This window comes from Hyla sarda, chromosome 10 (assembly GCF_029499605.1).
Source record: "Hyla sarda isolate aHylSar1 chromosome 10, aHylSar1.hap1, whole genome shotgun sequence".
Lineage (NCBI taxonomy): Eukaryota > Metazoa > Chordata > Amphibia > Anura > Hylidae > Hyla > Hyla sarda.
Genome location: NC_079198.1, coordinates 71,148,952 through 71,162,399, shown reverse-complemented (window position 1 = coordinate 71,162,399; position 13,448 = coordinate 71,148,952). Strand labels below are relative to the sequence as shown.

At 59.5% G+C, this 13,448-nt stretch overlaps 1 protein-coding gene across 1 annotated transcript in view; it reads left to right on the top strand.

The window, feature by feature from the left end:
- Window positions 1–271: 271 nt before the first annotated feature.
- Window positions 272–13,448, top strand: part of KMT2A (lysine methyltransferase 2A) — a 156,513-nt gene continuing 143,336 nt past the window's right edge. The window contains exon 1 of the mRNA XM_056543790.1: window positions 272–768. Within this exon, the coding sequence (XP_056399765.1) occupies window positions 409–768 (360 nt within the window). The 5' untranslated portion in view covers window positions 272–408. The remainder of the gene's footprint in view (window positions 769–13,448) is intronic.

The window sequence follows — 13,448 nt, the reverse complement described above, 5'->3', positions numbered from 1 at the left end:
TGTGGCACCTGTAATAGCTATCATACATCTTCTCTGAAGCTCCTGTAACAACCAAGGGAAGACTCCATAGAATTTCTGTTTACTTATGTTCATATTTTTGGGGGAGGGGAGAGGATATTCTCTGACAGACCCACAGCATTGGGTGGTTACCAAGCATTACATAAAAGTTACAGAGGATTATCTCACTAATGTGCTAATACAGTATACAAGTAAAATAACAGTATCCATGTCCCGGACAGCAACTCCTCCCAGGCCCCGGCCTCTGTATTAGTTACACCGCAACGATATCGCTACCATTGCTGTTATGTATGAAATCATGTTCTCGGGCTCCTCCCCTCGAGCCGGCCCTGAAATCCGCGCGCGCCATAACGTCACCCAGCAGTCACATGCTAGTGTCATGCGCCGTGCATGTTCCGGGGCCCCCTATCTCCTCCCCCGGCCCCGCTCAGTTGCTGTTGCTCTCCAGCCCGCGGTGATAATAAGATCCCAGGACACAAAATGGCGCACAGCTGTCGGTGGCGGTTCCCAGCTCGGCCTGGGACCGGCCGGAGACTGGGAGCTAAACACAGACTGGCAGCCGTGCTGAGGGAGGATGCAGGCGTCACCGGATGCAGTACGGGCGCTGCTCATGGAATGTCTTTGGCCCCCGGGGGCCACGGGAACTGTGGGGGGGTTGGACCGGGATTTGATGCGGCGTTGCAAGTGTCCGTGGCGATTGGGAGCAACCTGAGACGGTTCAGGGACGTGTCCGGGGGCAGCAGCGGAGAGGTGAGGGGGAACGGGGGAGGAAGGGTGGGAGCCGGGGGGGGGCGGCATGGTGTGTGGGGGGCGGGGTGGATGAAGCGGGTGTCATTGTGTGGGGTGCAGGGTGTGTGCGCTGGAGAGGGGTGTGTGCCTGGGGGGGACCACCTGTGCCTCCTGCCTGCAGGGGGGTCCCTGCTCTGTGCATGTGACTGGCAGCCTTGGTACAGCTGGCATGGGAGAGGCAGGGTGCATACATGGGATACTAGATGATGCTGGCATCTGAGGGTCATCCTTCACATGTGGGGGCACTGACGTACAAGGCAATGCAGGTGTGCCCTGAGCATCATGCATTGGGGGGTCACACCTGGCATCTTAGGGCACAGTAATGTACTGCTTGTATTGCAACCAAATGCACCATGTATGAAGAGTGTTCCAGCTGCCAAGTGGCATTTAATACCTGCAGTGTAAACATTATAGGGCTCTGCTCTGTGCCAACATCATCTAGGCACTCCTGAAGTGATACCAAGTCTCCTGGCATCCATAAACTGAGACAGTAGTTTCATGTCATAGAAAGGGCACAGGATATGGGTGGCATATAAGGACTGTCAGGATAGCTGGGGCCAAGGTTGAATTCTTGCAGGATGCACACAGTTGTGTCATGGTTGCTAATACCAGATTGGCATGCCAAGGTGCCAGTGTGGTATGTGTGGCACGTCACCCAGTTGTATAGGCATATGCCTGTTGTGGAGTTGTGTGGGCGTGCTGGCTGTTATCCTGTGTAATGTATGTGCGTGTCCTGGGTGAGAGCATGTGCTGCAGCAGTGAGTGCTGGCTATATGGCAGTGCTGCTCTCCAGCCTGAACAGAAGGGGGTGTGTCGCCTCTTACACACCATGGAAATACTCTTAGCTCCCCTCCTAATGGAAATATCTATAGGGCTTTGTCTTGTTTTTATGTTCTGGGTGCTGATTTGATGTGAATGTGATGACGGATGAGCTTATATATATATATATTTTGTGTGTGTTCACTGACTCTTCCCCCGCGTGCATGTTGTGATGGGGTTGACGCCACTCCATTGTATGTCACTGTGGTGCTGATGAACATGCATTGAGCTGTGTATGCAGATGTGGCTGGGGTATACGTCTCTGTATGATGAGGCTGGGGTATACGTCTCTGTATGATGAGGCTGGGGTATACGTCTCTGTAGGATGAGGCTGGGGTATACGTCTCTGTAGGGTGAGGCTGGGGTATACGTCTCTGTAGGGTGAGGCTGGGGTATACGTCTCTGTAGGATGAGGCTGGGGGTATACGTCTCTGTAGGATGAGGCTGGGGGTATACGTCTCTGTATGATGAGGCTGGGGTATACGTCTCTGTAGGATGAGGCTGGGGTATACGTCTCTGTATGATGAGGCTGGGGGTATACGTCTCTGTAGGATGAGGCTGGGGTATACATCTCTGTAGGATGAGGCTGGGGTATACATCTCTGTAGGATGAGGCTGGGGTATACATGTCTGTATGGTGAGGCTGGGGGTATACATGTCTGTATGGTGAGGCTGGGGGTATACATGTCTGTATGGTGAGGCTGGGGGTATACATGTCTGTATGGTGAGGCTGGGGTATACATGTCTGTATGATGAGGTTGGGGGTATACATCTCTGTATGATGAGGCTGGGGTATACATCTCTGTATGATGAGGCTGGGGTATACATCTCTGTATGATGAGGCTGGGGTATACATCTCTGTATGATGAGGCTGGGGTATACATCTCTGTATGGTGAGGCTGGGAGTATACATCTCTGTATGGTGAGGCTGGGAGTATACATCTCTGTAGGATGAGGCTGGGGTATACATCTCTGTAGGATGAGGCTGGGGTATACATCTCTGTAGGATGAGGCTGGGGTATACATCTCTGTAGGATGAGGCTGGGGTATACATCTCTGTAGGATGAGGCTGGGGTATACATCTCTGTAGGATGAGGCTGAGGTATACATCTCTGTAGGATGAGGCTGGGGTATACATCTCTGTAGGATGAGGCTGGGGTATACGTCTCTGTAGGATGAGGCTGGGGTATACGTCTCTGTAGGGTGAGGCTGGGGTATACGTCTCTGTAGGGTGAGGCTGGGGTATACGTCTCTGTAGGATGAGGCTGGGGGTATACGTCTCTGTAGGATGAGGCTGGGGGTATACGTCTCTGTAGGATGAGGCTGGGGGTATACGTCTCTGTATGATGAGGCTGGGGTATACGTCTCTGTAGGATGAGGCTGGGGTATACGTCTCTGTATGATGAGGCTGGGGGTATACGTCTCTGTAGGATGAGGCTGGGGTATACATCTCTGTAGGATGAGGCTGGGGTATACATCTCTGTAGGATGAGGCTGGGGTATACATGTCTGTATGGTGAGGCTGGGGGTATACATGTCTGTATGGTGAGGCTGGGGGTATACATGTCTGTATGGTGAGGCTGGGGGTATACATGTCTGTATGGTGAGGCTGGGGGTATACATGTCTGTATGGTGAGGCTGGGGTATACATGTCTGTATGATGAGGTTGGGGGTATACATCTCTGTATGATGAGGCTGGGGTATACATCTCTGTATGATGAGGCTGGGGTATACATCTCTGTATGATGAGGCTGGGGTATACATCTCTGTATGATGAGGCTGGGGTATACATCTCTGTATGGTGAGGCTGGGAGTATACATCTCTGTATGGTGAGGCTGGGAGTATACATCTCTGTAGGATGAGGCTGGGGTATACATCTCTGTAGGATGAGGCTGGGGTATACATCTCTGTAGGATGAGGCTGGGGTATACATCTCTGTAGGATGAGGCTGGGGTATACATCTCTGTAGGATGAGGCTGGGGTATACATCTCTGTAGGATGAGGCTGAGGTATACATCTCTGTAGGATGAGGCTGGGGTATACATCTCTGTAGGATGAGGCTGGGGTATACATCTCTGTAGGATGAGGCTGGGGTATACATCTCTGTAGGATGAGGCTGGGGTATACATCTCTGTAGGATGAGGCTGGGGTATACATCTCTGTATGGTGAGGCTGGGGTATACATCTCTGTAGGATGAGGCTGGGGTATACATCTCTGTAGGATGAGGCTGGGGGTATACATCTCTGTAGGATGAGGCTGGGGGTATACATCTCTGTATGGTGAGGCTGGGGTATACATCTCTGTATGGTGAGGCTGGGGTATACATCTCTGTATGATGAGGCTGGGGTATACATCTCTGTATGATGAGGCTGGGGTATACATCTCTGTATGATGAGGCTGGGGTATACATCTCTGTATGATGAGGCTGGGGTATACATCTCTGTAGGATGAGGCTGGGGTATACATCTCTGTATGATGAGGCTGGGGTATACATCTCTGTATGATGAGGCTGGGGTATACATCTCTGTATGATGAGGCTGGGGTATACATCTCTGTAGGATGAGGCTGGGGTATACATCTCTGTAGGATGAGGCTGGGGTATACATCTCTGTAGGATGAGGCTGGGGTATACATCTCTGTAGGATGAGGCTGGGGTATACATCTCTGTAGGATGAGGCTGGGGTATACATCTCTGTAGGATGAGGCTGGGGTATACATCTCTGTAGGATGAGGCTGGGGTATACATCTCTGTAGGATGAGGCTGGGGTATACATCTCTGTAGGATGAGGCTGGGGTATACATCTCTGTAGGATGAGGCTGGGGTATACATCTCTGTAGGATGAGGCTGGGGTATACATCTCTGTAGGATGAGGCTGGGGTATACATCTCTGTATGTCTCTGGTCACGGTATTGGTGAATCCACAAGGCCAGGTTTTAGATTTCATGTGTGTCGCACTTTGAGGAAGTGTATGGAGGAGGAGTCTGTCACTGGGGGTGCAAGTGTATGCGTCTTTATTGATCTCTGGTTACTCAAGGGGGGTGTGTCTCTGAACCGTCTGTTTATGTTGTGCTTGGAGGCTGAATTTCTAGGGGGAGGTTTTGGTATTTTCAGGGTACAGTTTCATTGTGCAATGGTATGCATATGATGATTAGGGGTCACGTGGCTGCGCCACTTATTAGTTGTCATTGATCTGGGGGCCTTGTCGCTGTAGTAATGTTATTCCTTTCATGTCAGAAGCTACATGTTGTAAACATAGGAGGAGTGGTGTATGTGGGCTGGGCACCGCTTATTGTGTTTGGGACATGATGAGGAGGGGGCTTTGTTTTGGCGGCAGATGAGCAGCTGCTGTCTGAGTCTTTTGAGCTTGGGGTGGGGTGGGGGGGTGTCTTCATTCTATATTGATGTATGGTGAGAAGATTTTGTCAGACTTTGATGCTTGTTACTTGCTTTCTAATCTTCCCGTTTCTCTACCCCCTTTATTCTCCACTTTTTTGCACATTGCCTGAAATGTGTTGCTCTTCCCATGTCTCATACAATGTTCACCATACAGATTATACAAATGCTGTTCCCCCTGTGAGCAGCACAATGTTTTCTTTTTTCTTCTTCTTCTAATTACTGGAAACATTTTGCCACTATAGGTAAAAGCTTCATTCAGATGACTTTATGTATTTTCTACTGGGATACAGGACCATGTTGTGGTTTACTTGGCTTCATGTGGGATGATTTCTTGCTTTGGTTTTTTGTCACTTGCTCTTTCAGTCAGTCATTCACTCTCTCCTCTGTCTCTTTCTGTATGTCTCTTTCTTTTGTGCTCTTCCCCCTCTCCATTCGCTCTCTTCCCCCCCTCTCCATTCGCTCTCTTCCCCCCCTCTCCATTCGCTCTCTTCCCCCCCCTCTCCATTCGCTCTCTTCCCCCCCTCTCCATTCGCTCTCTTCCCCCCCTCTCCATTCGCTCTCTTCCCCCCCTCTCCATTCGCTCTCTTTCCCCCCTCTCCATTCGCTCTCTTCCCCCCCTCTCCATTCGCTCTCTTCCCCCCCTCTCCATTCGCTCTCTTCCCCCCCTCTCCATTCGCTCTCTTCCCCCCCCCTCTCCATTCGCTCTCTTCCCCCCCCTCTCCATTCGCTCTCTTCCCCCCCCTCTCCATTCGCTCTCTTCCCCCCCCTCTCCATTCGCTCTCTTCCCCCCCTCTCCATTCGCTCTCTTCCCCCCCTCTCCATTCGCTCTCTTCCCCCCCCTCTCCATTCGCTCTTCCCCCCCTCTCCATTCGCTCTTCCCCCCTCTCCATTCGCTCTTCCCCCCTCTCCATTCGCTCTTCCCCCCCTCTCCATTCGCTCTTCCCCCCTCTCCATTCGCTCTTCCCCCCTCTCCATTCGCTCTCTTCCCCCCCCTCTCCATTCGCTCTCTTCCCCCCTCTCCATTCGCTCTTCCCCCCTCTCCATTCGCTCTTCCCCCCCCTCTCCATTCGCTCTTCCCCCCCCTCTCCATTCGCTCTTCCCCCCCCCCTCTCCATTCGCTCTTCCCCCCCTCTCCATTCGCTCTTCCCCCCCCTCTCCATTCGCTCTTCCCCCCCCTCTCCATTCGCTCTTCCCCCCCCTCTCCATTCGCTCTTCCCCCCCCCTCTCCATTCGCTCTTCCCCCCCCCTCTCCATTCGCTCTTCCCCCCCCTCTCCATTCGCTCTTCCCCCCCCTCTCCATTCGCTCTTCCCCCCCCCTCTCCATTCGCTCTTCCCCCCCTCTCCATTCGCTCTTCCCCCCCCTCTCCATTCGCTCTTCCCCCCCCTCTCCATTCGCTCTTCCCCCCCCTCTCCATTCGCTCTTCCCCCCCCCTCTCCATTCGCTCTTCCCCCCCTCTCCATTCGCTCTTCCCCCCCTCTCCATTCGCTCTTCCCCCCCTCTCCATTCGCTCTTCCCCCCCCTCTCCATTCGCTCTTCCCCCCCTCTCCATTCGCTCTTCCCCCCCTCTCCATTCGCTCTTCCCCCCCCTCTCCATTCGCTCTTCCCCCCCTCTCCATTCGCTCTTCCCCCCCTCTCCATTCGCTCTTCCCCCCCTCTCCATTCGCTCTTCCCCCCCCTCTCCATTCGCTCTTCCCCCCCTCTCCATTCGCTCTTCCCCCCCCTCTCCATTCGCTCTTCCCCCCCCTCTCCATTCGCTCTTCCCCCCCCCCTCTCCATTCGCTCTTCCCCCCCCTCTCCATTCGCTCTTCCCCCCCCTCTCCATTCGCTCTTCCCCCCCCCTCTCCATTCGCTCTTCCCCCCCTCTCCATTCGCTCTTCCCCCCCCCCTCTCCATTCGCTCTTCCCCCCCCTCTCCATTCGCTCTTCCCCCCCCTCTCCATTCGCTCTTCCCCCCCCCTCTCCATTCGCTCTTCCCCCCCCCCTCTCCATTCGCTCTCCCCCCCCCCTCTCCATTCGCTCTTCCCCCCCCCCTCTCCATTCGCTCTTCCCCCCCCCCTCTCCATTCGCTCTTCCCCCCCCCTCTCCATTCGCTCTTCCCCCCCCCCTCTCCATTCGCTCTTCCCCCCCTCTCCATTCGCTCTTCCCCCCTCTCCATTCGCTCTTCCCCCCCCCTCTCCATTCGCTCTTCCCCCCCCTCTCCATTCGCTCTTCCCCCCCTCTCCATTCGCTCTTCCCCCCCTCTCCATTCGCTCTTCCCCCCCCCTCTCCATTCCGCTCTTCCCCCCCCCTCTCCATTCGCTCTTCCCCCCCCCCTCTCCATTCGCTCTTCCCCCCCCTCTCCATTCGCTCTCCCCCCCCCCTCTCCATTCGCTCTCCCCCCCCTCTCCATTCGCTCTTCCCCCCTCTCCATTCGCTCTCTTCCCCCCCCTCTCCATTCGCTCTTCCCCCCCCTCTCCATTCGCTCTTTCCCCCCCCCCCTCTCCATTCGCTCTTCCCCCCCCCCTCTCCATTCGCTCTTCCCCCCCCCCTCTCCATTCGCTCTTCCCCCCCCCCTCTCCATTCGCTCTCCCCCCCCCCCCCTCTCCATTCGCTCTTCCCCCCCTCTCCATTCGCTCTCCCCCCCCCTCTCCATTCGCTCTTCCCCCCCCTCTCCATTCGCTCTTCCCCCCCCCTCTCCATTCGCTCTTCCCCCCCCTCTCCATTCGCTCTTCCCCCCCTCTCCATTCGCTCTTCCCCCCCCCCTCTCCATTCGCTCTTCCCCCCCCCTCTCCATTCGCTCTCCCCCCCCCCCTCTCCATTCGCTCTTCCCCCCCCCCCTCTCCATTCGCTCTTCCCCCCCCCTCTCCATTCGCTCTTCCCCCCCCTCTCCATTCGCTCTTCCCCCCCCTCTCCATTCGCTCTTCCCCCCCCCTCTCCATTCGCTCTTCCCCCCCCCTCTCCATTCGCTCTTCCCCCCCCTCTCCATTCGCTCTTCCCCCCCCTCTCCATTCGCTCTTCCCCCCCCTCTCCATTCGCTCTTCCCCCCCCTCTCCATTCGCTCTTCCCCCCCTCTCCATTCGCTCTTCCCCCCCCTCTCCATTCGCTCTTCCCCCCTCTCCATTCGCTCTTCCCCCCCCTCTCCATTCGCTCTTCCCCCCTCTCCATTCGCTCTTCCCCCCCCCCTCTCCATTCGCTCTTCCCCCCCCCTCTCCATTCGCTCTTCCCCCCCCTCTCCATTCGCTCTTCCCCCCCCTCTCCATTCGCTCTTCCCCCCCCCTCTCCATTCGCTCTTCCCCCCCCTCTCCATTCGCTCTTCCCCCCCCCCTCTCCATTCGCTCTTCCCCCCCCCTCTCCATTCGCTCTTCCCCCCCCCTCTCCATTCGCTCTTCCCCCCCCCTCTCCATTCGCTCTTCCCCCCCCCTCTCCATTCGCTCTTCCCCCCCCCTCTCCATTCGCTCTTTCCCCCCCCCTCTCCATTCGCTCTTCCCCCCCCCTCTCCATTCGCTCTTCCCCCCCCTCTCCATTCGCTCTTCCCCCCCCTCTCCATTCGCTCTTCCCCCCCCTCTCCATTCGCTCTTCCCCCCCCTCTCCATTCGCTCTTCCCCCCCCTCTCCATTCGCTCTTCCCCCCCCCTCTCCATTCGCTCTTCCCCCCCCCTCTCCATTCGCTCTTCCCCCCCCTCTCCATTCGCTCTTCCCCCCCCCTCTCCATTCGCTCTTCCCCCCCCCTCTCCATTCGCTCTTCCCCCCCCCTCTCCATTCGCTCTTCCCCCCCCCTCTCCATTCGCTCTTCCCCCCCCCTCTCCATTCGCTCTTCCCCCCCCCCCTTCCATTCGCTCTTCCCCCCCCCTCCATTCGCTCTTCCCCCCCCCCTCCATTCGCTCTTCCCCCCCCTCTCCATTCGCTCTTCCCCCCCCTCTCCATTCGCTCTTCCCCCCCCCTCTCCATTCGCTCTTCCCCCCCCCTCTCCATTCGCTCTTCCCCCCCCCATCTCCATTCGCTCTTCCCCCCCCCATCTCCATTCGCTCTTCCCCCCCCCTCTCCATTCGCTCTTCCTCCCCCCCTCTCCATTCGCTCTTCCCCCCTCTCCATTCGCTCTTCCCCCCCTCTCCATTTGCTCTTCCCCCCCTCTCCATTTGCTCTTCCCCCCCTCTCCATTAGCTCTTCCCCCCCCCCTCCCCCCCTCCATTCGCTCTTCCCCCCCCCCCTCCATTCGCTCTTCCCCCCCCCCCTCTCCATTCGCTCTCCCCCCCCCCTCTCCATTCGCTCTTCCCCCCCCCTCTCCATTCGCTCTTCCCCCCCCCTCTCCATTCGCTCTTCCCCCCCCCTCTCCATTCGCTCTCCCCCCCCTCTCCATTCGCTCTCCCCCCCCCTCTCCATTCGCTCTTCCTCCCCCCCTCTCCATTCGCTCTTCCCCCCCCTCTCCATTCGCTCTTCCCCCCCCTCTCCATTCGCTCTTCCCCCCCCTCTCCATTCGCTCTTCCCCCCCCCTCTCCATTCGCTCTTCCCCCCCCCTCTCTCCATTCGCTCTTCCCCCCCCCCTCTCCATTCGCTCTTCCCCCCCCTCTCTCCATTCGCTCTTCCCCCCCCCTCTCCATTCGCTCTTCCCCCCCCCCTCTCCATTCGCTCTTCCCCCCCCCTCTCCATTCGCTCTTCCCCCCCCCCTCTCCATTCGCTCTTCCCCCCCCTCTCCATTCCCTCTTCCCCCCCCCCTCTCCATTCCCTCTTCCCCCCCCCCCTCTCCATTCCCTCTTCCCCCCCTCTCCATTCCCTCTTCCCCCCCCCTCTCCATTCGCTCTTCCCCCCCCCTCTCCATTCGCTCTTCCCCCCCCCCTCTCCATTCGCTCTTCCCCCCCCCTCTCCATTCGCTCTTCCCCCCCCTCTCCATTCGCTCTTCCCCCCCCTCTCCATTCGCTCTTCCCCCCCCTCTCCATTCGCTCTTCCCCCCCCTCTCCATTCGCTCTTCCCCCCCCCATCTCCATTCGCTCTTCCCCCCCCCTCTCCATTCGCTCTTCCCCCCCTCTCCATTCGCTCTTCCCCCCCCCTCTCCATTCGCTCTTCCCCCCCCTCCTCCATTCGCTCTTCCCCCCCTCTCCATTCGCTCTTCCCCCCCCTCTCCATTCGCTCTTCCCCCCCTCTCCATTCGCTCTTCCCCCCCCTCTCCATTCGCTCTTCCCCCCCTCTCCATTCGCTCTTCCCCCCCTCTCCATTCGCTCTTCCCCCCCTCTCCATTCGCTCTTCCCCCCCCCTCTCCATTCGCTCTTCCCCCCCCCTCTCCATTCGCTCTTCCCCCCCCTCTCCATTCGCTCTTCCCCCCCTCTCCATTAGCTCTTCCCCCCCCCTCTCCATTAGCTCTTCCCCCCCCTCTCCATTAGCTCTTCCCCCCCTCTCCATTAGCTCTTCCCCCCCTCTCCATTAGCTCTTCCCCCCCTCTCCATTAGCTCTTCCCCCCCCCCCCTCCATTCGCTCTTCCCCCCCCCTCTCCATTCGCTCTTCCCCCCCCTCTCCATTCGCTCTTCCCCCCCCTCTCCATTCGCTCTTCCCCCCTCTCCATTCGCTCTTCCCCCCCCTCTCCATTCGCTCTTCCCCCCCCTCTCCATTCGCTCTTCCCCCCCCCTCTCCATTCGCTTTTCCCCCCCCCTCTCCATTCGCTTTTCCCCCCCCCTCTCCATTCGCTTTTCCCCCCCCCTCTCCATTCGCTCTTTCCCCCCCCCTCTCCATTCGCTCTTCCCCCCCCCCTCTCCATTCGCTCTTCCCCCCCCCCCCTCTCCATTCGCTCTTCCCCCCCCCCCTCTCCATTCGCTCTTCCCCCCCCTCTCCATTCGCTCTTCCCCCCCCCTCTCCATTCGCTCTTCCCCCCCCTCTCCATTAGCTCTCCCCCCCCCTCTCCATTCGCTCTTCCCCCCCTCTCCATTCGCTCTCCCCCCCCCTCTCCATTCGCTCTTCCCCCCCCCTCTCCATTCGCTCTTCCCCCCCCCCTCTCCATTCGCTCTTCCCCCCCCCCCCTCTCCATTCGCTCTTCCCCCCCTCTCCATTCGCTCTTCCCCCCCCCCCTCTCCATTCGCTCTTCCCCCCCCCTCTCCATTCGCTCTTCCCCCCCCTCTCCATTCGCTCTTCCCCCCCCCTCTCCATTCGCTCTTCCCCCCCCCCTCTCCATTCGCTCTTCCCCCCCCCCTCTCCATTCGCTCTTCCCCCCCCCCTCTCCATTCGCTCTTCCCCCCCCCCTCTCCATTCGCTCTTCCCCCCCCCTCTCCATTCGCTCTTCCCCCCCCCCTCTCCATTCGCTCTTCCCCCCCCTCTCCATTCGCTCTTCCCCCCCCCCTCTCCATTCGCTCTTCCCCCCCCCCTCTCCATTCGCTCTTCCCCCCGCCCCCCCCCTCTCCATTCGCTCTTCCCCCCCCCTCTCCATTCGCTCTTCCCCCCCCCTCTCCATTCGCTCTTTCCCCCCCCCTCTCCATTCGCTCTTCCCCCCCCTCTCCATTCGCTCTTCCCCCCCCCTCTCCATTCGCTCTTCCCCCCCCCTCTCCATTCGCTCTTCCCCCCCCCTCTCCATTCGCTCTTCCCCCCCCTCTCCATTCGCTCTTCCCCCCCCCTCTCCATTCGCTCTTCCCCCCCCCCTCTCCATTCGCTCTTCCCCCCCTCTCCATTCGCTCTTCCCCCCCCCCCTCTCCATTCGCTCTTCCCCCCCCCCTCTCCATTCGCTCTTCCCCCCCCCTCTCCATTCGCTCTTCCCCCCCCTCTCCATTCGCTCTTCCCCCCCCTCTCCATTCGCTCTTCCCCCCCCTCTCCATTCGCTCTTCCCCCCCCCCCTCTCCATTCGCTCTTCCCCCCCCCCTCTCCATTCGCTCTTCCCCCCCCCTCTCCATTCGCTCTTCCCCCCCCCCCCTCTCCATTCGCTCTTTCCCCCCCCCTCTCCATTCGCTCTTCCCCCCCCCCTCTCCATTCGCTCTTCCCCCCCCCCTCTCCATTCGCTCTTCCCCCCCCCCCTCTCCATTCGCTCTTCCCCCCCCCCTCTCCATTCGCTCTTCCCCCCCCCCCTCTCCATTCGCTCTTCCCCCCCCCCTCTCCATTCGCTCTTCCCCCCCCCTCTCCATTCGCTCTTCCCCCCCCTCTCCATTCGCTCTTTCCCCCCCCTCTCCATTCGCTCTTTCCCCCCCCCCGCTCTCCTCCATTCGCTCTTTCCCCCCCCCTCTCCATTCGCTCTTCCCCCCCCCTCTCCATTCGCTCTTCCCCCCCCCTCTCCATTCGCTCTTCCCCCCCCCTCTCCATTCGCTCTTCCCCCCCCCCTCTCCATTCGCTCTTCCCCCCCCCCTCTCCATTCGCTCTTCCCCCCCCCCCTCTCCATTCGCTCTTCCCCCCCCCCTCTCCATTCGCTCTTCCCCCCCCTCTCCATTCGCTCTTCCCCCCCCCTCTCCATTCGCTCTTCCCCCCCCCTCTCCATTCGCTCTTCCCCCCCCCTCTCCATTCGCTCTTCCCCCCCCCTCTCCATTCGCTCTTCCCCCCCCCTCTCCATTCGCTCTTCCCCCCCCCCTCTCCATTAGCTCTTCCCCCCCCCCCTCTCCATTAGCTCTTCCCCCCCCCTCTCCATTAGCTCTTCCCCCCCCCTCTCCATTAGCTCTTCCCCCCCCCCTCTCCATTAGCTCTTCCCCCCCCCTCTCCATTAGCTCTTCCCCCCCCCCCTCTCCATTAGCTCTTCTCCCCCCCCCTCTCCATTAGCTCTTCCCCCCCCCCTCTCCATTAGCTCTTCCCCCCCCTCTCCATTAGCTCTTCCCCCCCCTCTCCATTAGCTCTTCCCCCCCCCTCTCCATTAGCTCTTCCCCCCCCTCTCCATTAGCTCTTCCCCCCCCCCTCTCCATTAGCTCTTCCCCCCCCTCTCCATTAGCTCTTCCCCCCCCCTCTCCATTAGCTCTTCCCCCCCCCTCTCCATTCGCTCTTCCCCCCCCCTCTCCATTCGCTCTTCCCCCCCCCCCTCCTCCATTCGCTCTTCCCCCCCCCTCTCCATTCGCTCTTCCCCCCCCCTCTCCATTCGCTCTTCCCCCCCTCTCCATTCGCTCTTCCCCCCCCTCTCCATTCGCTCTTCCCCCCCCCTCTCCATTCGCTCTTCCCCCCCCCTCTCCATTCGCTCTTCCCCCCCCCTCTCCATTCGCTCTTCCCCCCCCCCTCTCCATTCGCTCTTCCCCCCCCCCCCTCTCCATTCGCTCTTCCCCCCCCCCTCTCCATTCGCTCTTCCCCCCCCCTCTCCATTCGCTCTTCCCCCCCCTCTCCATTCGCTCTTCCCCCCCCCGTCCCCCCCTCTCCATTCGCTCTTCCCCCCCCCCCTCTCCATTCGCTCTTCCCCCCCCCCTCTCCATTCGCTCTTCCCCCCCCCATCCCCCCCCTCTCCATTCGCTCTTCCCTCCCCCCCCTCTCCATTCGCTCTTCCCCCCCCCTCTCCATTCGCTCTTTCC